The sequence below is a fragment of the Sinocyclocheilus rhinocerous genome, unplaced genomic scaffold (genome assembly GCF_001515625.1).
Source record: "Sinocyclocheilus rhinocerous isolate Xijiao unplaced genomic scaffold, SAMN03320098_v1.1 scaffold819, whole genome shotgun sequence".
In the NCBI taxonomy this organism is placed as follows: Eukaryota; Metazoa; Chordata; class Actinopteri; order Cypriniformes; family Cyprinidae; genus Sinocyclocheilus; species Sinocyclocheilus rhinocerous.
Window position 1 is genome coordinate 808,107 of NW_015665814.1, and position 25,061 is coordinate 833,167.

General features: G+C 36.4%; 2 protein-coding genes across 3 annotated transcripts in view; both read right to left on the reverse strand.

Annotated features, from left to right (window-relative positions):
* Positions 1 to 9,984, reverse strand: part of smyd2b (SET and MYND domain containing 2b) — a 13,280-nt gene extending 3,296 nt beyond the window's left edge. Inside the window, exons 1-7 of the mRNA XM_016542611.1 lie at positions 9,548 to 9,984; positions 7,177 to 7,240; positions 5,640 to 5,750; positions 5,503 to 5,563; positions 3,889 to 4,013; positions 2,356 to 2,423; positions 398 to 500 (exon numbers count right to left, since the gene is read on the reverse strand). Coding sequence (XP_016398097.1) covers positions 398 to 500; positions 2,356 to 2,423; positions 3,889 to 4,013; positions 5,503 to 5,563; positions 5,640 to 5,750; positions 7,177 to 7,240; positions 9,548 to 9,723 — 708 coding nt within the window. The 5' untranslated portion in view covers positions 9,724 to 9,984. The remainder of the gene's footprint in view (positions 1 to 397; positions 501 to 2,355; positions 2,424 to 3,888; positions 4,014 to 5,502; positions 5,564 to 5,639; positions 5,751 to 7,176; positions 7,241 to 9,547) is intronic.
* A 5,530-nt stretch (positions 9,985 to 15,514) lies between these two features.
* LOC107731504 (uncharacterized) lies at positions 15,515 to 21,025 on the reverse strand. 2 transcript variants are annotated; one of them, XR_001638779.1, is made up of 5 exons: positions 20,760 to 21,025; positions 18,353 to 18,518; positions 18,137 to 18,252; positions 15,808 to 16,840; positions 15,515 to 15,774 (listed from the first exon to the last, which is right to left on the reverse strand). XR_001638779.1 is itself a non-coding variant. In XM_016542605.1 (4 exons), exons 1-4 carry the CDS (start codon positions 20,925 to 20,927, stop codon positions 16,028 to 16,030), a joined length of 1,263 nt encoding a protein of 420 aa, XP_016398091.1. In that variant the 5' UTR covers positions 20,928 to 21,025; the 3' UTR covers positions 15,515 to 16,027. The 2 variants fall into 2 exon arrangements, 1 of the variants encoding a protein (XP_016398091.1); XM_016542605.1 differs by having other exon boundaries at positions 15,515 to 16,840.
* Positions 21,026 to 25,061: the final 4,036 nt, after the last annotated feature.

The window sequence follows — 25,061 nt, forward strand, 5'->3', positions numbered from 1 at the left end:
GAACTTGTCTGGAGATTTTTCCATCTACAGATTTTCCCTGACCTTCTTTTCTCTGTAAATTAAGGGTGCACACTATTGCTGAAAAACACAATCCCTACTTAGCAGTCAGATGTCCGTATGCACAAAGGCACAGATCCCTAAACAAGACCATATCTGCAGATGAAACTTTGTTTGTAGAAGCATTTTTAAATTTGGAACTAGCACCTCATGACTACACCACATTATGCAAAAGACACAGGCACAAGTGGAATGTAAAAAAAACATGGTGACATTAATTTTTAAGTAAATATAATGTGCGATATATTGCATCACCAAAAATTATTGAGGTCATGTACATATATTGCGCGATAAGTCGATATATTGATTATTGCGACAGGCTTAACAGTGGCATACTGACCTCTTGCCCTGGACGGATTTCCTGCACAGCCCGTACTTCAGCGTTGATTCCTTGGTATGTGACTATGACGTTGGGACAGCAGCTGTGGTTCAAGAGGGCAATGCTGAGACAGCAACAGAAACACAATAGGGAATGTGTGAGGCGGAAAAGTGTCAGAAAGAACCTCAGAGAGTTTAGAGAGCTAGTACAGGATAAAAAGAGAAAAGGGAAATATGAGACTATAAATGAGAAAAATATCCCCACTCAGACCTTCTGGGATATGTTTCTCTAAGAACACAAATGCTGGGTTGAAACTGTTGGGTAAGGAAGCTGGGTTTATTTGAGCCAATATAGACTGATACTAACAGCGCTACAGTTTGTTGTAACTGTGGACGTGAAAGAGAGAAAACGTGTTTGTACTCATTTAAACTAGAGTTGCTGGTATCTCTCAAATAAGTGCTCGTCATCTGTTGTTTTGGCATCTACAGTTTGTTGTTTTTCCGTCTTATCAGTTTCTTTTCGTGAGAGTGTTACCACCTTATTGACAAAGTAATTATCACCAAAAAATTCAAGGCACATGTGGGAGTATGCAAGGTAATGAAAATGTACAAATAAAAACACTGGCGCACATAAAGTACATGTGCTTATAACATGCTGTTTTGAAGTATTACCTTTTTTTAATGTCAGTTTGGTTGCTTGGATTATTCCTTAAATAAACCTCTGCAAATGGATTCCCAACATACTTATGTCTTACAGACAAATAGACACTTCTATTCCATTTATATTGTGTTGGAGTAAACATTTTATAAATTAACTCACTTCTGAGAATGCAATAAACTGTGTAGAATTTATGATTTGTTTGATTTTTCACTCTAAATCAAATTCCCATGCAACTTGAAACGTGGCCAATGAAGCATGGTCACTTCCTTTGAAATTTCAACTCATTGCAAGTTGAACCATTTCTCATTTTGCTCAACTATGGTGTGTAAAACCATCATTTCTCTTTTTTGCCTACTGTTTGTCATGGCTATTTGCTTGGCCAATGTCTTGCTTTCCTTCCTTTTCTTTTGCTGTGTTAGGCTCTAAGACCTACACAATCTAGCTCTTAACAATGCCCCAATATAATCATTAATAAACTTTCTGAATTACTTGATGTTTTGTTTTATCTTTCTTGTCCAGTGTATATTTTGTTAAAAATCTTTGTTGACACTTGACAGCCTTTTTGTTTTGTCAAAACAAATATGAACAGGAATTTCTAATGTAGATATGATGGGAAAATATAACACTGCGAGATATTTAACTGCACTAAAAAAATTTTCTTACAAGAGAAAAATGTGAAAATTATATAGTTAATTCAGCTACAATTATACTGTACTAATTTATACTGTAGATGCTGCAAGGCTCATGCAATACTGCATTTAAATGCAATACTGCACAGATATACAACCATCTTCAAGATTAACTCATCTCTAAAACCAAACAAAATTCATAAATGAGTATCTGTAAGTATCTGTGTTTGAAATAATCAATCCATCAACAATATCACTGATAATAACATCAATAATTAATAATTAATTTAATGACTAATATGGAGTGCTTTTTAAATATAAATTTACAACATGCTGAATTATGATCAGTAGGTGGCTGTTTTAAGCATAGTATTTACTTTTTCACATATCATTACTGGCTAAAATGATATGACATTGGTATCAGTTGCTGATAGAATATCTAGCAAAGGCCATTTTTGGACACAATCCATGCAAAGTGAATTACAGTCACTGATGTAAATAGCAGGACATTGTTTTTTGAGCGTTCAGGACTGCTCACAAACAGGCAGCCAACCATGTCCAAGAGAGGCTGGAAATAGACTTGGACTGTCTAATGTTCTAAATGAAAACACTCGCACACAAAGACAGCATGAAGTCTTGTGAGAGGAGCACGTCGTTATAGAGATTGTTCATGTGTTTGCTTGTGCTTACTCTGGAAAAACAGCTAAACCCAAGTTCGAGAGTTCCTCATCCTCCACAGTAAAGCCGTTACAGTGAATCTGTGTGAGGTAGACACAACACATCATGTATTATTGCTCCAAACAATCGTTTACTTTAACTGGACCATTAAGTGATTAATTGACCCTTTGCAGTGACCCCCTTTGGTTACTGTTGCTTGCGTAGGCATATTTCGCAGAATGCTCCAAGGAATTAATTTTGTCTGATTTTCACTACAATATGCCAATGAAGTGCCAACAACAGAATAGATTATTGACACTTTATGGGGGAATAGGTGGAATGATGTGTAATATTCCAAAAAGCATTTTTATGGTTTGTTGTTTTGGGCCCCATCTCATATCTGTACAGGAGTGAGCATGAGCATAGACTTGTCCTGGACATATTTAATCTACTCTAGTGCTCCAAACATAAAGAAGGACCATTTAGGCGTACACATCGTTATTTCATCAAATTGTGTTGTACTATTTAGAAGTACTGTTATTAAAATATTATTCAAAATCAAAATGGTTGTTGGATCCAGTAGCATGAATGCAAACTCATTAGGGCTAAAAAAAAAAAAAAGGTTACAAAGATCTATATAAGATCAATAAATATCTATACACAATATCATTACATACAATAATAAACTAAATTATATCCCATGTCTCCCCTAAATCAGAGGTTTTCAATCTTTTAAAAGTTGCTTTTGACCAATTTTTATTGTGAAAGGTGATTTGAAAATAAATGTGAATTATTAATTATTTTAAATTAGTAATATTTTCCAAATATATATTTTTTAGTGCTGTCAAACGATTAATCGCGATTAATCACATACAAAATAAAAGTTTTTGTTTGCGTAATATATGTGTGTTCTGTGTATATTTACTATGTATACATAAATACACACACATACAGTATATATTTCGAAAATATTTACATGTATTTACATCTATATTTATATTCATATAATTTATATTATAAATATATTATATTATTTACTTATATAAATAAATATATTTCATATATAAACATAACCTATTTTCTGAAATATACACATGGATGTGTGTGTATTTATATATACATAATAAATATACACAGCACACATATATTATGTAAACAAAAACTTTTATTTTGGATGCGATTAATCGTGATTAATCGTTTGACAGCACTACTTTTTTCATTAATTATTTTTAACACAATGACAATGTAAAGGCCAATTATCAATTAATTTTTTCTCCAATTTCATTTCATTGTCAGCTATAGATATCACACTATTTTTTCTCACATTTTAGAGGGATATTTCACCCAAAAATGAAAATTTGCTTTACACCCACAGCTCCTGATAATATACTGATAATATACTGATAATATACTTTCTGTTGCATGTTGGTTTATGCACAGCAGCAAAATCACACGTCAACTGATGCCATTTTTATGTACTAAAGCACTAAAGGATTGATTAGTAACGCAGTAAGGAAGGGCACAGCAAAGGGTCAGCTGTCAAAACTTCTTTTGCAGTGTGTTTACCTGTGAGAAAAGTGTGAGCAGGGCCTGATGATCAGGGAAGTCCAGGTGTTTGGAGTAGAAGTGATGGAGGCCAGCTATATGTGCTTCATTCATCTCTCTTTTCTCATTATCCATATCCTCCATGTCTGTGAGAAAATGAAGACATAATATCATTATCTAACAGCTGTACATGCATGTTTAAAGCTGACATAAAAATGGCATCTGCTCCTGTGATGTATTTCCAAGTGATAAGGATATTCAAAGAAGAGAAAAATAAATGTAACTACTGGGAGTTAGTTTAGATGGTAAAAAAAGCACAAAGGCAAAAGGCAACTGACAATAATTGATCCAAAAATAAAATTCAACCAATTTTTGGATTATTGTAAAAACCTATGATCATATGAAAATATGAATAATGAAAACTGAAAAAAAATAAATAAATACTGTGTAATACAGAGGAAACAGGCTCAAATTTAAAGCAAAATAATATAACCAAAAAACTCTGAGCGCTAAAATTGAAAGATAATCAAATCATTAGACTTTATACTTAAAGGAACTATGACCTGATATAATATAAAATGAAATGAAAGTAAATTTAACACTATATTTTAATCAGACACATTGAAATTATTCTACAGGTGTTAATCAAGGACTGACAACAAAAAAGAACAACCTTCAAGCCATTTCGCTGCCGTTGTACCTGCACTCACTCACATCGTTAACACATCCCTTCACACTGGTGTTTTTCCCTCAACATTTAAACAGGCTTGTATAACCCCCACTTCTTAAGAAACCCACTCTTAACCCCACTCTTTTAGAGAACTACAGACCGGTTTCCCTTCTAACTTTCATTGCAAAAACACTTGAACGAGTTGTGTTCAACCAAGTCTCACCCTTTCTCACACAGAACAACCTCCTGGACAGCAACCAATCTGGCTTCAGAAGTGGACATTCGACCGACTGCCTTGCTCTCAGTTGTTGAAGCCCAAAGACTGGCAAGAGCGGCTTCCAAATCTTCTATACTTATTTTGCTGGATCTGTCTGCTGCTTTTGATACGGTGAACCACCAGATTCTCCTGTCAACCCTATTGGAAAATGGCATCTCAGGAACCACACGCCAGTGGTGTACCAAGGTATCTTGGAGAGGGGAGGTTTCCAAGTCGCAACATTTAGCTACCGGGGTGCCTCAGGGCTCAGTTCTTGGACCACTTCTCTTCTCTGTCTACATGGCATCACTAGGTTCTGTCATTCAGAAACATGGATTTTCATATCACTGCTATGCTGATGACACTCAACTCAATTTAATGAAATAATAGCCTTTTGAAGTTTAATAATTACATTAGGCCACCAACACCCCGTATCGTGATTCCTGTTTACCATCTCCAAATTTAAGAACTAAACTAAAGAGTGGTAGTTAAGACTTGTGTTGTACCATTTAAAATACTTTTTATGAGCTTAAATTTGATCAAAATAAAAATAATAAAATAAAAGCACTGCACATACCATCACAAAAGGGCACTTCTAGATAACAAGACTTGATATGTGAAAGCCCATTTGACAAAATAAATTAAAAATACATAACACAACACAGCATGCCCTCTCTGTCAGATGCGTTAATTGATTTCTGGTACTTACGGCCTTCCATATCCCTCAGTAAGAGCAGTTTTTCTGATGGGCTTCTCTCTCTCTGGTGTCTCTGCATCAGTAAATACGCGTCAAACACTTCATTCTGTATCTACAAAGAGAGTGATAAAATGGTGCTTGTATCTGACCAGCCTGGCGATGATTCTGGCCACCAGTCGCACCGTCTCTGAGGGGCACCAGTTCTCTCCAAACACACACATGGCATGACACTCCAGCTTGTGCATGGGCCAGTTCTTTTTCTGTCAAATACACACAAAGATGACACCTGAAACACTCATTAATGCATATACACGATACACAGCATGAATGTCTAACTCTGCAGGACAGTGGACCTCCAGGACTGGAGTTGCCCATCCCTGGTCTATGCTATAATGCATTATATTCCACAAAATCTAAAGTTATCTAAAAATCAGTAACCATTCTTTCCTAAAACAATGGATGTCTTTTAATGATTATCATATTCTGCAATCTCTCAAGACATAAAATAAGCATCTTATCTCTGTGTTGCATTATTACCTTAATTGATAACATATAGACATACCAGTTTGCAATATCAAGCAGCAAAACAAGCTGTTTTGTACAGCTAAAAATAGCTGGAAGCAGATGATTTAAATTTAATTTAATTTTCATAAAATTTACAAATATTCTTACCCACTCTTACCAGAAAAATAAGGTGGATATGTCAGGACAGATCTGTGCATTAAGTCTAGGAGTGTAAATGCCCCTGCCCCTTGTTCTTAGTAATGTGTTTCTTTGTTCTTCAAAAAAAATAAAAAAGAAAGAAAGAAAGAAAAATTAAAAATTAATTACATTTAAATATAATTTTCCAAATTCAAAGACAATTCCAAATTGTATTTTTACAACATTTATTTCAAAAATAAATAAATCAAGAGCAAATGCAAAAATATTGTAAAAAAATTTTGGAAAAAATCGGGGCTATGTCTTTAAATTAAATTTAATTTTCATAAAATTTACAAATATTCTTACCCACTCTTACCAGAAAAATAAGGTGGATATGTCAGGACAGATCTGTGCATTAAGTCTAGGAGTGTAAATGCCCCTGCCCCTTGTTCTTAGTAATGTGTTTCTTTGTTCTTCAAAAAAAATAAAAAAGAAAGAAAGAAAGAAAAATCAGCCTTTCCCCAGGAAACGTCTAAATTTCACACAGTCGTAATGCTGCAATTGAAGGATTTCGACATACTAACTAAAGTTGAAAAAGTGAAAAAGCATAATAGGACCCCTTTAAGTAGATTTGTTTTACTTTTTATCAAGGTTTCCCCCCCCCTCAATTTCTGATTGTGACACTGTTGTCTATGGGGAAAAAAAAAAGTAAGAATAGCGAGGTGTAAATTCGAATTCTGGAAAAAAAAAATTGAATCATGAGATATACACTCAGAATTGCAAGATGTAAACTCAGAACTGTGAGAAATAACTCACCCTTTTTGAGAAAATAAGTCTGCATTGTGAGATTAAATGTCACAATTACCTCTTTTTTTTTATCCCGTGGAAAAAACAAGCTTCCAAAGCTGTCAGATACCCTTTTACTTCACGTATGTCTTTCTTCCAGAGTTCTTATTAGTCCTTTTGCTTGCAATTTGTTTCTTTGTTCTTTATATCACTGTTAGTATATGATTGTGTGTGTGTGTGTGTGTGTGTGTGTTTTACCTGACAGTTCACATTGCAGTAGAATGCTTTTTTGCACTTTCCACATTTTGCAAGACCCTTTTTCCTGTACATGAAGGAGAAAACACAACCACCAATGTTCATTAAAACTCTTAATGATAAAAAATAAATGTGTGTGTGTGTGTGTGTGTGTGTGAGAGTGTGAAAGAACAAGCAATATTTTCATGTGACAGTAAGCATGTTTCATGTGTAAATTGCTGCAAGTTTTGTCTACATGAAAATATAACTTGTTTGTCGGCATGCATTAATTCACTATATTTTCAAAGTGGCTTGTGGTTCATTTACAACTGAGACTAGAACAGAATGTGATAGAGCAGCTATTAGATTCTAAAGCAGCAATCTCTCTTCGGCAGCTGTGCTGTCGCCACACAGGGCCAGAGCAAATGTCCTGAGTTTGGGCAGCTGCTTCTGAACATTCTGCTGTATTTTTAGATGTGGGGTCATTCTACAGAAACGTCCACTTTTGGTATGGCAAGATGTCTTAAAATGTATTTCTTTTTTTAACATTTAAACTTACACCACATTATTATATTACCTTTTGACTTTATGAACACATAAATGACAGCTTAATTTTTTTTATTTTTTTTTTTTATCTTTTTTTGTGCATGTATTTAAAAGACCACATGTACCATTTTTTTGTCACTGGTGTTACCTTACTTCTTTGGCAATTTTAAAGGTTTTTATGCAATATTATTTCTCGATTTTTTTTAGTACATGTAGTCAGAGTTACAGAAAAACTTTTGTTAAAAGTGTGATTGAATGATGTAAGTTCATTTGCGCAACCATGTATTTGCTATAACAATGAAAATACTTGAAAAAAAAAACTGTTATAAACAAGTAATGATGCAATCCTTTAAATCTTAACTCTTTGAGTGTAGCAGAATTCAATGGATGTAACATTATTATCATGTCACATGTAACACATTTTATTTAATGTGACAGAAAAAGAGTAACACCAGTGACACAATGAAACACCAGTGACATACATAAGACCAAAGATCCTTATTTTTCAACTATAATTAAGTAGATAAGACTAAATGTTACATTTGGCATACACTTGGCAATTAGAGAAAGCAGTTAGTTAAAGAACATAAACATAAACTGATCTTCACTGTGTTACCCATAACATAACCAGTGACAGTAACACCAGTGACAATTTTCATGAAAAATGCATTTTACAAAATGTCTGCTGCAAGGTATCAAACCACATGTCGTCAATCATACTCACTACATTGAGTAGTTTAATCCATTTGTATTCTAGTTTTTTACAATTCCCTAACAATAAAGTAGGTCATACCAGTGACTTCCACTAAAAGCTTCATATGAAATCATGAGATAAATGAGAAAATTTCTGATAACTGAAAAGAGACAGTGGACTTAACATGGGCCTTTTTTCATAGATCTTCAGGAAATAGGAAGAAGGAAGTCAAGTGATGTCATCAGTGTGATTTTTATTTCAAAATAAGTTAAACGGTAACACCAGTGACAACTCCAGGGGACCACTACTTTCAGTATATATTTTATAATATTTAGTTGTCATTTTGTTGATGTCATTTACATAATATATATGATAGTTATGAATACATCATTGTATTTTAAATGGTAGAAAAACCTGTTTTTGACCTCAAAATAAATCACTTTCCCTCTGTACATGGCTGTGGGGGCGAGCAGTTTTGTGGTGCTTTGGAATTCTATATAATTAATTAAAAACAAATATTGCCACATTGATGGCTCAATAAGGTGTAATTGTTCAAATAACACATTGTTTTATTTTAAAATATATAAAAAAAATTGTAACCCTAAAGTGTTTTTCAAGTGTAATATTTCTGTAAAGGCTAGGGACAGAAAAAACATGGACATTTCCATAGAATGACCCTGTGCCCTTTTGGAGCTCATCTGCTGGTCATGACAGAAAAGAGAGATAAATCTAAAAGTAGAGAAGGGCTTGTTTATATTGTTTAGCGCTGTCTTTTCTGTTTTTATACTGTATATCAAAAAAACTTTAGACCATGCCTTCTTTCACACTAAAATCAAAAAGAAAAACTAACCGATAAGTTTAGTTCAATTCAAACAACACACTCTCTCACTCAAAGAAATCTCAAAGCTTGCAGCTCTACACAAGCGGTCATTCATTCAGCTTGACCAGAACGCTCGAATAAAACAATAACATTTTCTAATTAAGCTGCAGAAATGCATTAATGCTAACAAATGAGAACGTACACTTTTTTTATTTTATTTAGCGATACATAATTTGTTACTCAACAATATTCATAATAACACAATAGCCTAAACCATTAACAATATGTGCCAACATGTCCAAAAAAAAAAAAAAAAAGAAGAAGAAAAGTCAGACCTTGTAAAGCACTGTTCACAGATGAATCCTCTCTCGTTGACAGACAGTACGTATGAATAAGCTGGACACGAGAACAGCAATTCACCGACTCCATACGCTCTGCTCACCCGCAGACCTCTGCCCTTCCCTGGGCTGTCAAACTGCTCAATGCCCGCGATGCCCTCCGACTCCATCATGACACACTAACCTAGCTCTTAACGCTAGTCCGCACCGGTGTTCAGAGTTTTGAGGTTTCTGAGATTTTTGATATAAATGGGTGGAGCATATGAATATTTATGAGTTTCCCCCAACATGCGCGTGGAATTTTTTCCCCACGCCTGAGTCTCAGAATTTATTTCGGGAAGGTAATGAATTTATTAAATATAATTTTTATTAGAAAGTAATCAAGTTTAAGCGTCACGTATGCCTAAATTACAAATCGTAACACTTAGTTGTATAGTTTGTAATGCTGTTTAAGTATGCATGCTGCGTCTTGCAAGTCAAGCACAAAACGGTTTTTCGCGGATCAAGTGACACGCATGGCTTCTTTTTGAGTCTGCCTTTTTTTAGAATATCTCTCCACTGTTTTTGTCTTGCACGAATCCACCTATAAATATAGCATGCCACACGTAACTCTTCAAATAGATCAAGTTGTATGCACCTGGTACATCTATTACTTTGCAACGGTAAGTTTTATAGGCCTATGTAATAGCGGGGTTAAGTTAGTTTTGTTTTTGATATTCCTGACACATTCAGCGATAAACGGCAATAACTCCAAAACGACTTGCCCTAAAAAAAATCTAAACAGCATTACCAACTAAAGGGCTGAGCTGATAATATCTCACAACCTTCTTTTTAATTATTTTCCAACAACAATAATAATCTAACAGTATGGTGTCACAATATGAACGAGATGGACAAGTCGAGTGCAAGGCAATTGAGTTTATTTTATTGCGATAGGCAGAATTAGCCAGAACATAAAGGTCCGGTTTCACAAACGGGGCTTAGCTTAAGCCAGGACTAGGCCTTAGTTAAATTAATATATTTAAGCAACTTTTACACAAATGTCTTAGAAGAAAACATTACAGGTGTGCATCTTGACACAGAACAATGACACTGACATATTTTAAGATATGTCAGGGCAAGATATTTTCAGCTGAGACAGCTCAAACATGCATTTTAGTCTGGGACTAGCTTAAGCCTTGTCTGTGAAAATGGGGGAAACAGTCACTGGAACCTCACTTAACTGAAGTCAACAACTCTTAATTCAGTATCTCCTCCAGAATAGTCTAAATGAAACTTAAAAGTCCAAGCAGGTAAATCCAGCAGGCAAACCAGCAGGTCAGTATAACAGATAAGTGCAGCACATAAAGATGAGGATTCAGTAGGTAAGGAAGGCGCCACAGAGAAGCTTGCAACCTCGAGACCAGCCGAGTGAATGAGCTGAATGTCATTATAAGCAGTGCAGGTAAGTGATTGCAGGTGGGGCTAATTAGAAGTCAGGTGATTCTGATCTACGAGGCTGGCGCGGCTGTTGATTTTGAGACATATAAATTCAATATATTTATTACCTACTTAATGGAGAAGAAAAGAGAAGTATTCTCAGCTTGTCAGAGCTGCTCACACTTAAATGGGATCAAAAAACTAAAAATAGGAAAGAACATGTTTGTTTGGAAACCATTTACAATTTTAAAGATAAACCTGTATTTAAATTTAAGAATGAAATCATTTACCTGTTGGGATTGTGTTGACACTCTGTGTAGTTGGATTGCTGAGCTCCAGAAAATCAGTAATGAGGTGCTTTGACAGTTACAGATTTGAAAAACGAAAGGTCTGGAATAAAGAACCCTAAATTCTAACACCAAGAACCATTTCAGCATAAAAGTGTTCCTCGGGATGCTTAGGTGCTAAATAGAAACATTACTACTCCCAGGTCTGTGTGGATTAATTCACATTTATTTTTATAGCTCTTTTCACAATACATATTATTTCAAAGCAGTTTAACAGGAAATGCATTAAAAGATTTTAAAGAAGTGTGGAGTACTGGGCTGTGCTGCCATATTCTGTGGTAAATTTGCTTACAAGCAGTAAGGGTCTTACATGTTTACCAGAAAAAAAAAATCCTGTAATTCAACAAGGTTAAAGTGTGGCAGGACATGATTTGGAGGGAGGCCGTTTTTGAAAATAGGGCCTACCTTAAGTTTTTTTTTTTTTCAAGTGCCCTCAAGTCATGTCAACCCATGTTTTTTATTTATTGTATTATTATTATTATTACAATCATTTTGTGTGTGTGTGCAATGTGTTATACTGGTATTTCCTAAGTTATAGGGTCCAAATGTCCCCACAGGTATTACAATTTTGACTTTGTTGGGAAATTTTTTGTCCCTATGAGGAAACAAGCATAAAAATCATACAGATTTATATTTTCTGAAAATGTAAAAATTCAGAAAGTTTTGTGTGATGGGTAGGTTAATGTAATGTAGTGGGACAGAATATACAGTTTGGAATATATGCCTATTGAATATCCCCATAATACCTTAATACCCAATGTGTGTGTGTGTGTGTGTGTGTGTGTGTGTTAAAATTGACTTATACGCAACACCTTATTTCAAAATTGTATTTTCATTTTTATTCAGTGGATCCCAGTGGTATTGTACATATCTGGTGTATTTGAGAGAAAGCTCTCGGTGTTGACAATATTGATGATGACTAGGTAGATGAAGTTAAATCAATCAGAAATATATTGGCCCACGGTCCCTTACCGAAAGCTGCGCGAAGAGCGAGCTCTCCTGGCTTAATGCACATTGCGACGGCTTGTGCGGGGCAGTGCTTATTACATCGAGCGAAAATTATGAAAAAGAAGGCTGTGAAACATAATCAGCTTTGCCCTTTTGGCGGTCACATTGTTTCGATTTTTTTAGGGCAAGTCGTTTTGGAGTTATTGCCATTTATCTCTGAATGTGTCACGAATATCGAAAACAAAACTAACCTAACCCCGCTTATGCAATGCAACTAAATTTCCAGTACCTCCACACTTTGTTTCGGGCCTCTGTAGGTATTTCATTAAAGAGTTGTGTTCGCCTGTGCTTTTAATGAACTTGTATGAGAAGGTTTTAGGTTAAGAATTAGCACTTTAAAAAAAAAAAAAGTAATTAATTCTGCAGGCTTTTCAACTCAATGAATGCAATGTTAATATTAAAATGCCATTTAAGAATCAATATCAAGTTTAAGCAGCAAAACCCATTGGTTTTGGTTATTTTGCAATAATTTGCTCTTAGGCAAAACGCTTTGTCTTCAAGTTAATTTAATTAATTTATAAAAACTGTAACAAGTAACAATCCCGAAGCTTTTATTAGGCATTAAACATTTTGTTTTGTTTTTATGATTGAGGTGAAGAGTAAAAAAAAAATAAAAAGATAGGACCATAGAGCTACATGTCATTAAAACTTGCTTGTTGCTATTAAAACTTGGCCGTTGGCCTTTGAGGGGGCATGCAGAAGAGGTAACTATCTATATCTCTTCCTAGCATCTGACCTTTTATCTTGAAAGGCAAACTAAAATGTTATTTGGAGAAGAACCATATAGCCCCAAATGGTCAAAAGGACACACTCTCAGACCTCTAAATCTTGTTTAAAGTGTGTGAACTGCTTTGGGAAAACCGAAACATTTCCAACCCGCCCCCCCCCCCCCCCCCCCCCCCCCATGGCAGCATGTTCTCCTCATAGGCTCCGTTTTTGTTAAACATTACGGTTGCTGATCTTCCAATGATTGTGAAATGACAATTCAACCATTCATCTTTTGTATTATCTATTTTATCGAAGAATGACTTTAATTTGTTGACGTGCTTGCTCTTTAACATATTCCAAGCAAGACGGCTTGTTTCTTTGAAGCAACCAGAGCATTTAGGCTACTTCACTCATCTCTAAGGACTTTCTTGGGTTGCTAGCTGTTTGCTTTTGGCAATAATAACTGCTTAGGTTGTGATGGTCTCAGCAGATTGGGTAGAGCTTGGTATCTGTTCCACCAAAGGAATATAAAAATATACAGGAGCAGATGTAAAGAAAGTCTGTCCAAAACAAAGTTTATACAACACTTAAGACTTGTAATGAAAAAAAAAAAAATCTTTAATTCTGGCAAACAATAAACAACCCCCCAAATATTACTTCTGCTTTAAAAACAGACATCCAAAAGAAATCAGCAGCCCATGGTGTTAATGGCTTTTCTGTACAGTGTCCACCTTTTTCCATTGAACTGTAAACGATCAGAAAATGCCAATGAACTTGCTCTTTGAATACAATAATATGCATTTTCATAAATTTCACATTCTCCTCAATCATCGAACATCTAAGTGAACAATTTTTGTACATCAGGCTGTGCTGTATTGTGAATGCAGTCTAGGCATTACACAAATCAGTCCTTACATATCAAGTCAAGTCAAGTCACCTTTATTTATATAGGCGCTTTTAACAATACAGATTGTGTCAAAGCAACTGAACAGCATTAATTAGGAAAATAGTGTGTCAATAATGCAAAAATCACTGATCACAAATTAGGCATTATAATGACACACAGTTACTGACATACTGCAGCATTACTGTCAGATCTTGATCTAAGTCTGTTTGCAAAGCCTGCAACAAACTAGTTTACCAAAAAAAATTCACAAGTGAATGAAAAAAAAAAAACTCAACTGAGAAATGCTCAAGTAGTTGAAAATGAACAGCCACTTTTCTAACATTAGGATGCTCTGGACGGTCATGTCAATTTTAGTCCAGTGATCCTAGCAAAGATCTGAGAGAAGCCTAAATGTCAGAGAGATATTTTACATATCTCAGCCTTTTTGCAACTTCAAGTCCTGTAATGTGAAAAGTGTTTTGACTGTAACTGACAACTTACAGCCAATGAAAAGTCATAGACCCGCAACAGAACATTAGCAAGTATGGCTTCAGTTTGGAAAAAAGGCTTACCCGATTCGCTTGGACATAAGAAATAAAAAAAGAAAATTCAGTGTAATGCCTATTTAAGGTTTCCTCTGAGCTGTACTGGGTCGAGAAAGAGAATAGCTGGAGGGAAATTTAAAGGTACTTTTATACATAGATGTGGATTATTGGTAGCAAAATGGTTACACTGTTGGTTTGATTGAGAATCATTGGTGTGCACCTGCCCAGTCTTCAGGACTTGTACAACTCCAGAGTGAAGAAACGGGCAGGTAACATCATCAGAGACCCCTCTCACCCCGGACACAACCTGTTTGCACTTCTCCCTTCAGGCAGACGCTACACTTGGACATAAGAACTAAAAAAAGAAAATTCAGTGTAATGCCTATTTAAGGTTTCCTCTGAGCTGTACTGGGTCGAGAAAGAGAATAGTTGGAGGGAAATTTAAAGGTACTTTTATACATAGATGTGGATTATTGGTAGCAAAATGGTTGCACTGTTGGTTTGATTGAGAATCATTGGTGTGCACCTGCCCAGTCTTCAGGACTTGTACAACTCCAGAGTGAAGAAACGGGCAGGTAACATCATCAAAGACCCCTCTCACCCCGGACACAACCTGTTTGCACTTCTCCCCTCAGGCAGACGCTACAGATCTCTGTGCACTAGAACATCTACGCATAAAAACTGTTTTTTCCCCCATGCCATCTCCAGCCTAAACGGCTAACATATGAATCATTTACCTGCGTTCTGTAATTAATTTCCATAATTCATTCTACATCCTTAATTATTGCCTCTTTCTCAAGTATTATGTAAATACATATGCATATCTCTTTATTTATACAGTTCTATATAGAGTAAATAATGCACAAATCTGTACATAAATCTACTGTTCCAGATTCATACACATTATTTATTGTTAAGTTTTTACTATTTAAATGTTTTGCATGTATGTATGTATGTATGTATGTATGTACCAGGAGCACCTTAAAAAAAACACAAATTCCTCGTGTGTTTGCACACACCTGGCAAATGAAGCTAATTCTGATTCTGATTGTGTAAACAAGGTTGATTTTATTTCACTGTTGTAAAACGCATTAGCAGTGTTGACCTTACAGTGTTAAAAAACAGTAAACTTATATCACTTTCTTTCAGAATCTGTACACTAATGCACGTTATACATAACTTTATACAGTTATTTTATGTACTCTATCAATTATTGAACGTTTGTTTTTTGAAACAAAGGTAATAAAAATAGCCTCTGTTGTTACATGCAATTGAAACAATGTCGTCGAATATATATGAAACTTTGATGGCCTGAAGGCATAATATCTACAAGACATTCTGTACCAAAAGTACCACAACAGAGCCACATCTTTTTTTAGTAAATGCACTTTAAAAAAATTAAATAAAAGGAAAAAATGTCCTTAAAAGGCAATGCAGTAAAAGGTGTCAAGAGAATCTCTCCCTCACACACAAAATATTTTTCTGTAAAGCTGAGTGCTATAACATACATTTGACATCTGAGTGTTCTCCACTACAAAAATACTAGTCCAACATTCCTACAATACTAAATGTGTTCCTCTTGTGAAGGAATGCAACCTGCCGGCGAGACAAAATAGTCACGCAGAAGGTTTCGTTGCATTTCTGCCGTAGCCAATGCATTGTGTTCCTCTCTTTGCTCGAGCGGCTGGCAAGTCCCATGCCCTCGATTCCTCCAGGTTCCCTCAACTATGCTGTGGTCCCCATTCTTCAAATCTGCAAATGCTGGAGGAGTATATGCCTCGGACCTGCGCTCGCGGAGAAAGTTATGGATGCATAGAGAGGCCATAGTGATCTTCTCCACTTTGTCTGCCTCCAAGAATATGGTGCTCCTGAAAACCCTTAACCTGTTAGCTAGAATGCTGAATGCATTTTCTGCAACTCTACGTGCCCTTGAAAGACGATAGTTCAGTACCCCCTGACTGTGGTCCATCTGTTTATTTGGGTATGGCTTCATGAGATCAGGCCTTAAAGGATGCGCCTCATCACCCACAAACATGTACGGCATTGTTATGTCACTGTTGGGCAATGGTTCAGGTGGAGGAAGATTCAGCAGACCCTGATCCATCGCTTTACACAAGTCAGAATGAGCGAATAGTCCAGCATCAGAGACCTTATCTTGGGTTTCCAAACTGGCACAGATGAACTTGTAATTTGCATCCACAGCAGCCATTATTGTCACATATAATCGGCCCTTGTTATTATGGTCAAGGCAGCCACTTTTTACTGGAGGCTGTATATAAATCTGTTTTCCACCAAGCGCACCTAGGCAATGTGGAAATTGCCATTTCGATTCAAAGTCCTGGGCTATTGCCCGCCATTCTGTCTCTGTTGATGGTGTCTAGCAATAGAAAAGAAAAACAGTTAAGACAAAGATTTGTACACTGATTCTTATATACAGTATTTCTCACATGTGATTAAAAAATGCAGTACTGTGAATATGAATTCATGATTTGACAATTTTTGTCAAGGTAACGACATCCATAACATTGTATTTTGAATAAAGAATGACAAAGCCAGTATATTATATTATGCACAATGTATAGATACCTCTTGCCTGTGACAGAATTATGAAGTTGGAAATTTGTTATTAATATATGCTAAACAATGCATATGAAACATTTTATTCATCCCATCCCAAAGTCTTTTAAATCCTTTTCTTTTTGTGGTTTAATATATTTAGTTATATCTTTATTTTATTTTCCCCTTAAGTTCATGCTTCTCTTCACCCAGTTAATGTTCTGCATTAGCTATTTTACTACACAAGTATACATGCGTAGTAAATACTGTAAATATCTGACCATCTTGCGAAAAACGTTAATTTTATATGACTTTATAAGTTAATCATTTACATTAATAAACTGCACTTTACACTAATTTAATATTTATTTTAGGCTATAATACTTTAGACTATTTTAGTAAGGATAATTATAAAGATAAAATTAGTGGTTTTCATTGGGACATTATTAGTGTTTCTGAATGAATTGTTTCATTTTGTTAAAGAGTCACTGTTTTGAGCAAATGCTTTAATGAGTCACTAATAACATAAAACAGATGCTCATTTATTGCCATTGACTGGTGTAGACCTACAGAAATAGAGTCAAAGATTTACTGACATGATTGTCGAGCACTTACAGTATTTATGTTGCTTTAAATAGTATATTATTATGTTCATACATATTCTTTTAACATATAATAAAAAAATATTCAAACTTCATTTAGATGCGGTCTACACATTGCATGTGCAATATAATATAGCCATATCGTAATGCCACACTGTCATCCTTGATTCAAAATAAAATGTTATTTATTAAAGTCGAGTCTTTGTTATTTATAATTTCAATTTCTGATAATCCCAGGTTGCTATGATTGTTTACACATTAAAAGTTGTTCCCTCAACATACGATCTTGAGGCCATGACTTCGCATTGCATGGTCACGATACATTATCACGTCCCAACAAGTTCAAATGTCGATGTCACAACAAAACTAAATAAAGCCAAAACATCCCTTGTGTATTAAAATTATTTAGTAGTTTATTACTGCAGCAGATGTTTATGGCGGAACTCATCTCACTGAAAAGCACCAAGTAATAAATGTGCACTGTGCTTGAGTAAATGGTGGTAATCAGAGCTTACCTTCAGGAAGTCTTTTTTCATAAGCTGGTACAGAGCGCCACAGGTCTCCATAACTATCTGTGAAATAGTGCTGGCCCCAATCCTGTACTGTGCACTGAGGGAACTGAATGTTTTGCCTGCATACGAAATAAATTACAAAATGCACACTCAAACAGACCCTTAAAATGGATAATAGTTAAAGCAGTAGCTATTCTGATATCGCCCTGGCAGACCCACCTGTTGCCAAAAACCGCAAGGTCACAGATAGGCGATCTCTTGGGGATATCGCCCGTCTCATTTTTGTGTGCTGCTTGGTAATGAGGGGCCCGACCAACCGCAGCAGAAACTCGAACTCCTCTGCTGTCATCCGCAGCAACTCCCCGAACCCATTCTCATCAGTCATCTATCAGAGATGCAAACATGTAAGGGGGGGGGAAGGTGAGAACATTGCATGGATCGGGGGCATGCTCCACATGGAATTTCTTTTAAAAGATATTTGCTTTACATGCTCATTTATAGTTAGTTTAAGGCAGGGGTGCCCAACCCTTCCTGCAGAGTTCAGCTCCAACCCTGATCAAATACAACTGAACCAACTAATTAGGATCTGAAGGAGCACTTGATAATTACAGACAGGTGTGTTTGATCAGGGTTGGAACTGAACTCTGCAGGAAGTTAGATCTCCAGGAACAGGGTTGGGCATTCTTTTTTTTCTGTCCAAAACTGTAATTTTTCACACACACAAAAAAAGTAACATCTTGTTGCAACATTTTACAAAAATCAAGATCGAATATATTTGGTCAAAATACCATGTTATAAAAAATGAAGTGCTATGCAGGCTATTTAAGACAATATTGGCTGATTACATTTAGCAGACACTTTTATCCAAAGCGACTTACAAATGAGGACAACAAAAGCAGTAAAAACTAACAAAAGAGCAACAATATATAAGTGCAAATGACAAGTCTCCGTTAGCCTAATGCAGTACACGTAGCAAGGTGTTAGAAAAAATAGAAAGCTAGTTTTTTTAAATAAAAAAAAGATGATAAATATAGATAAAGTAGAATTAAAATATAATAGAAAGTGCTACAGTTAGAGGGTCAAATAAAGGTGGAACAGATGTGTTTTTAGTCGTTTCTTGAAGATGGTTAAGGACTCAGCTGCTCGGATTGATTTGGGCAGGTCATTCCACCAGGAGGGAACAGTTAATGAAAAAGTCAGTGAAAGTGATTTTGTGCCACTTTGGGATGGCACAATAAAGCGACTCTCACTTGCAGAACGCAAGCTTCTAGAGGGCACATAAGTCTGAAGTAATGAATTTAGGTAAAGGGGTGCAGAGCCAGTGGTGGTTTTGTAGGCAAACATTAATGCCTTGAATTTAATGCGAGCAGCTACTAGCAGCCAGTGCAAATTGATGAACAGAGGTGTGACGTGCGTTCTTTTCGGCTCATTAAAGATTAATTGATTAGACGGCAATGCAGACCTAAAATGTTTGCCCTCACTCTCTTCACCGTTCCCACATCTCAGACCTCAAATACATAAAATCTACCTTTTCATAACTGAATTTAAAAAGTTATGACCGGTCTTGAAGAAAAAAAAAAAATAGATGACTAACGTTTTAAGACTAGTCTAAACAGTTTATGCAACCGCCCCCAGTTCTTTATTTACCCTCTTTCTATAGCTTGACAGGGCTATAGCCCCATCAGAATCTTGCTTAGCCCCGGCACAATTTACCATGTTTTCCTGCCAGTTGGCATTGAGAGTGACTGACACTTGATGGTCAGAAAAAATGACTAAATAGACTAAATAGTAGGGATGTAACGATTACCGGTTTGACGATAAATCGTGATAAATACCCCACGGTTAGTATTACCGTTTCATATTTTAATTATCACTATAACCGTATTCGATTACCGCGATTTGAACAACTGAGGATAAATAAATACTGTACTGCACAGGGCTCCAGTGTGCGACCAAATGGGCGCATTTTGTGAAAAAATTTTCTGCCGGTGCGACTATATTTTGTGTGCGGTCACACTGGCGCGACCACCGCATTGTTTAACTCATAAGCGCTGCATTTCTGTTGCATATGAGAAACATCAAACGGCAAACAAAACTGAAAGCATAACGAAACCGCGCTACTCGTTTGAACTGCGCAGCGCTTCGAGTGTAGAGCTTTAATACCACAGAAAAAATATATATAAAATTTGCCTTTTTCGAAGCTGCTGTATATAATAAAAAACACAAGGTGGCTGAATTTGCATGCTATTTAGATAGTTGAAGCTTATAGACGTTCATTACTTTCACTCAATTTAATTAGTTTTTTAGCACCCCCTCTGAACCGTTAAGCCCCTCCTTAGCACCCCCAACAAAAAAAGTCCTGGAGCCGCCACTGCCTCTTTCTCATTGGATCTAAGCAAATCTCATAAGTGACCCATTTTGATCTAAAAAAACTGAGTTGTCACTGAAAGGTGAGGAGTTTGCATCTATGATCTATGGCAAGCACAAACACAAACACATAGTTTCTACCTGAATAAATTTACACACACATAGACTTTTCAATTATTCGAAACAAAAACAAAGCAGACGAGCTTCAACGAGCCGCAGCAGGCAGCTACTTGCGTCCACTGCAAAATGATTTATTTACCTCCAACTCTCTCTGCAGAACAGACAACCCAGGCTGCTCGCGACGTCCCGGAAATTCTCTCTTCCATATTCGTTTCTTTTTCTTTTTCTGTTTCTGTTTTTCGCTGCAAATCAACGCACAGACAACTCGAAAAGCAAGCTGCTTGCTCACCGCCGCGTCAGGGTTCATTGTTTTCGAGAACTCCAGTCTCGCGCATGCTCTTACATCATTTCCTGCATCACTTCCCGTGTGCGTTCTTCTTCTTCTTGTTTAATGGCGAATAACTCCTTGGGAGCATTATCGCCACCTACTGTACTGGATGTCAAGTAAACTTACATAGGTGATGAGTCTAAAATTTGAGAAGGGGAAGGATTGAGAGAGAAAAAAATTGGTGGATGTTTCATATTCTCTCCAATCTATGGAGCACTCCGATCACATGCTCATGCTGGCGCTGCGTGTTCAGTTCCTCTAACACTCATAATTAGCTCTTCATGCCCCAGATTAGGTAGAATACTCCCATCCACACATATGTGACCACAAAACCAGTCTTAAATGTCAGTTTTTTTCAAAATTGAGATTTATACATCATTTGAAAGCTGAATAAATAAGCTTTCCACTGATGTGTGGTTTGTTAGGATAGGACAATATTCGGCCAAAATACAACTATTTGAAAATCTGGAATCTGAGAGTGCACTACATCCTAAACCTGATTCATATACAATATATTTAATTAGTGCTCTGTATACCTGTAATGCCTATTTTGAGTGGAAGCAGAAACAGGCTGTTTTAGTGCATGTTTCTTTAAATGCAAATGAGCTGCTGCTCCCCGCCCCCTTTTCCAGAATAGAGCTGTCTTTACAGCTTCTAACTTCTAAAAAAACATCTGTATGGTTTTGATTATCATATCTATTGTGCTGAAATCATGCATTTTAAAGCCATATTATTTTAAACTTCTGATATACGTTTTTCTGAGCGCACAAATCTGAAGCACACCACAGAAAGCGTGCTGTCACACATCATGTGTTCTCTTTCACACACACGTTTATGTTAAAAACAAGCATAAGTTACAAAACACAGTCGGTTATGTCTGTGAAGTTACACAGCTGGAAAAAAAATTGCATGCATATATTAGATCTGTGTATTAAGTGACAGCAGCATAATATCAAAGACTATAAAAATACAAAGACTGTTCACTCCTATACTTATGAATGGGAGAAACTGCAACGTGCAATATGGTGGGATAGTCCCACCTTCTAAATGAAAGAGCCAATCGTTGATTGGTAAAGTCATTGCGTCACTGCAGCGGCCGTTAGAAGCTCCGGTTCCCATAGAAACCGGAGGCTAGAGCAGCCGATGCGCATGCGCAGTCATGAGCGCGTTGGAACTATGCATGCGTATTGGCTAGTCTAGCCTGAAAAATAGGCTTTTTAAACGTTATTTGAGCATAAGAAACAACATTCATGGGGCAGTTCTGTCACGAATCCGGTCTATAAACTTCCGTTCACTCACCACCGGAGGTCTCACACTACACAGACTGTTACACATCACCCTGGACTACATTTCCCATGCGCCATTGCACTAATCACAAGCTCACCTGAAACCAATCACACACAGCTGCTACCAATAACACACACTATATAAATAAGTCTCACACCACCATTCAAGGCTGAGTATTGTTTAGCGTTTATCACTTTAATAGCTGATAGCTACTTTACGTAGCCTGCTCTAGTCTAGTCTAGTCTAGTCTAGTCTAGTCTAGTCCTGTCGTCTGACTCAAGCCCGTTTAGGATTGCTCTTTTGTCTTGCCTGTGCCATACCTGTTTGCTGTTGTTCGACCCTGCATGTGCTTTTGACTATGTTTATTAATAAAAGCTTGCACATGGATCCGCACACCTCTCGTCTCGTCAGCTCCGTAACAAGTTCATTTCAGATTTTGTTGCTGATTTGAAATATGTAATTATTGTGAGTTCAGCGAGCAGTTTTTGAGATTTCAGGATTCCCCCATTCATTTAGATAGGACTTGGTCTTGTTTGAGCTGTCAGGAAGCTTTACAAATATGGCGGCCGAGTGAACGGACTTTCCTTGAAAGGGACTTTGGTAATCTACAGAACCTATACTGTGGTCTGCTCTGTTAATATGACCCAAACAATAAAATAAAAGCAGAAAATCACTCACTGCTCTGGACTGAATAACATCTATAACTTTAATGAGAAGACGTTTCTTACTTGAATGCTGCTTTTAAATGCTCTAGCGTGAAGATTCAGTAAACATGGCAGATTGTGTGCGGCTCACTCAGGACAGGGTCTCTGCGAATACAGCAGTCTGTCAACAGTGGGCGGGGCTTGTAAAATGTGATGTCACATTTTATGGATTCTGAGAATGGCTTGTTCTGAGACACTGCTTATGATTTATGGGGATTTAAAAAAAAAGAAGCAGGTGCATTTTTATTTTTAATACATGATCCAAATTGGCCGGTATGCTTTCTCCAATGGTTGCGGACCTTGGCATCTTCCAATAATGAGACCTTCTCTATTTCAGTTTCCTTGTTTCCCCCTCAGCGTGCATGCGCACAACATCATGATAAAATGACATGATGTTACTTTGCTTCTAGTTTATAATTGAGCATTTAGCCAGGTAACATGACTTTAAGACTTTTAGAAAAAGTTAGAAAAAGTATTTAATGTGTTTAAAAATGCATTCATTTAGTGATACATGATTACATTTTGATATTTTTATTTGCCAGAATGGATCTGTCATAAATTACCAAAAGCTGAAAAGCATAGATATGTATAGGCAAAAGCCACATATGACAGCTCTAGGCATGTAAATACGTCAGCCATTTTGAACAAGGTCAACGTGTCACTCACAGTAAAAATCAGTGAGTTTTCCAAGATACCACAACATTGTGCAGCCTCTGATTGTAAAAAACGCCAAGAATTAAATTTCCAAAGAAATGGAATAACCTTTCACAGGTGCAGGGGCAGATCTAGAAAATAATTTTTAGGGTGGCAAAGGGGTGGCATGGGGTCTATGAGGGGTGGCAACACCAAAGCAAGCCCCCATGCATAGTTTTTGGGGATTTATGCTCTGACATACACAGTTGTGTTCACAGATATTGTATTACCATTAAGTAATCATCTATACTGTTAAAATAACAACCACTGAGCGTCTTAAAAACCCCTTTTGTGTGCAGAACTTCCTTCCAACATGTATTCAAATCTCAAGTTGACAGTTGGGTTGCTTCATTTTATTTTATTATGTAAAGTAGAGTATTATTAGTGAAAGAGATGGACTGAGCGAACGTGATTACCTCAATCTGATACAGCATTCATTTTTCAGCTCATGGGCAGTGCTAGGGAGGGGCTAGCAGGTGAAGAAAGACCAAATCACCCCCACAGCACCACAAAACATTTTTTTTTTTTTTTTTTGTTTGGAAACCAGCAAAGAAGCTTCCAGTCTGGATGGTTTGACCAATTTGACTGGCTGGAGTATTCTTTTGATAAGGATGCAGCATTTTTCTTTTCATGCAGACATTTTGCCGCTGCGGGTGGCAATGTTCACTATTTTCACTATTCAGTGTTCACTATTTCTGGATTCCAGAACTGGCGTAAAGCACAGCAGAGTTTCAAAGCACATAATGTTAGTGCTGCACATAAGTTTTCTATGGAGGCATGGTGTGAATTTAAACAGATGATGTAAGGTGGCTAAAAACACTGAACATTATTGATAAGGGACATTCTAAAGAGGTCGAAGAAAATCAGCACTGTAGGCTGTGGTGGAGTTTGTGCTATTCACGTCAGGGCATTGCTCAGTGTGGCCACAGAGAGTCAGCGAACAGGGGAAACTTTATCAAACTTCTCAATGTCATCGGCATGTTTGATCAAACTGTTGCTAAAAACAATCCATCAAATGCATCAAATGCTCCCCACGAAGTGCAAAATGAGATCATTGCTATTATGGCTGGTATGGTAAGGAAACAGTAGAAACAGTAATAGAGATGTAACGATTCACTCAACTCACGATTCGATTCACGATTATTATTATTATTTGTTTTTACAAAATGAGATTTAAGACAAATTATAAATTAAATGTGTCCTTTTATTATTGCTTGGACAAAATGCTGCACATTTCTTAGTGAAATTGAAATATAACACTATAATAATATACTAATATAGCACTTGCATATTACTGCCCTTTTGTTGGTTTTGATTGCTTCTATTGTCCTCATTTGTAAGTCGCTTTGGATAAAAGTGTCTGCTAAATGACAAAATTTAAATATAATGTAAATGTAAATAACAAAACTAAATTGAAATTTTAAAACAA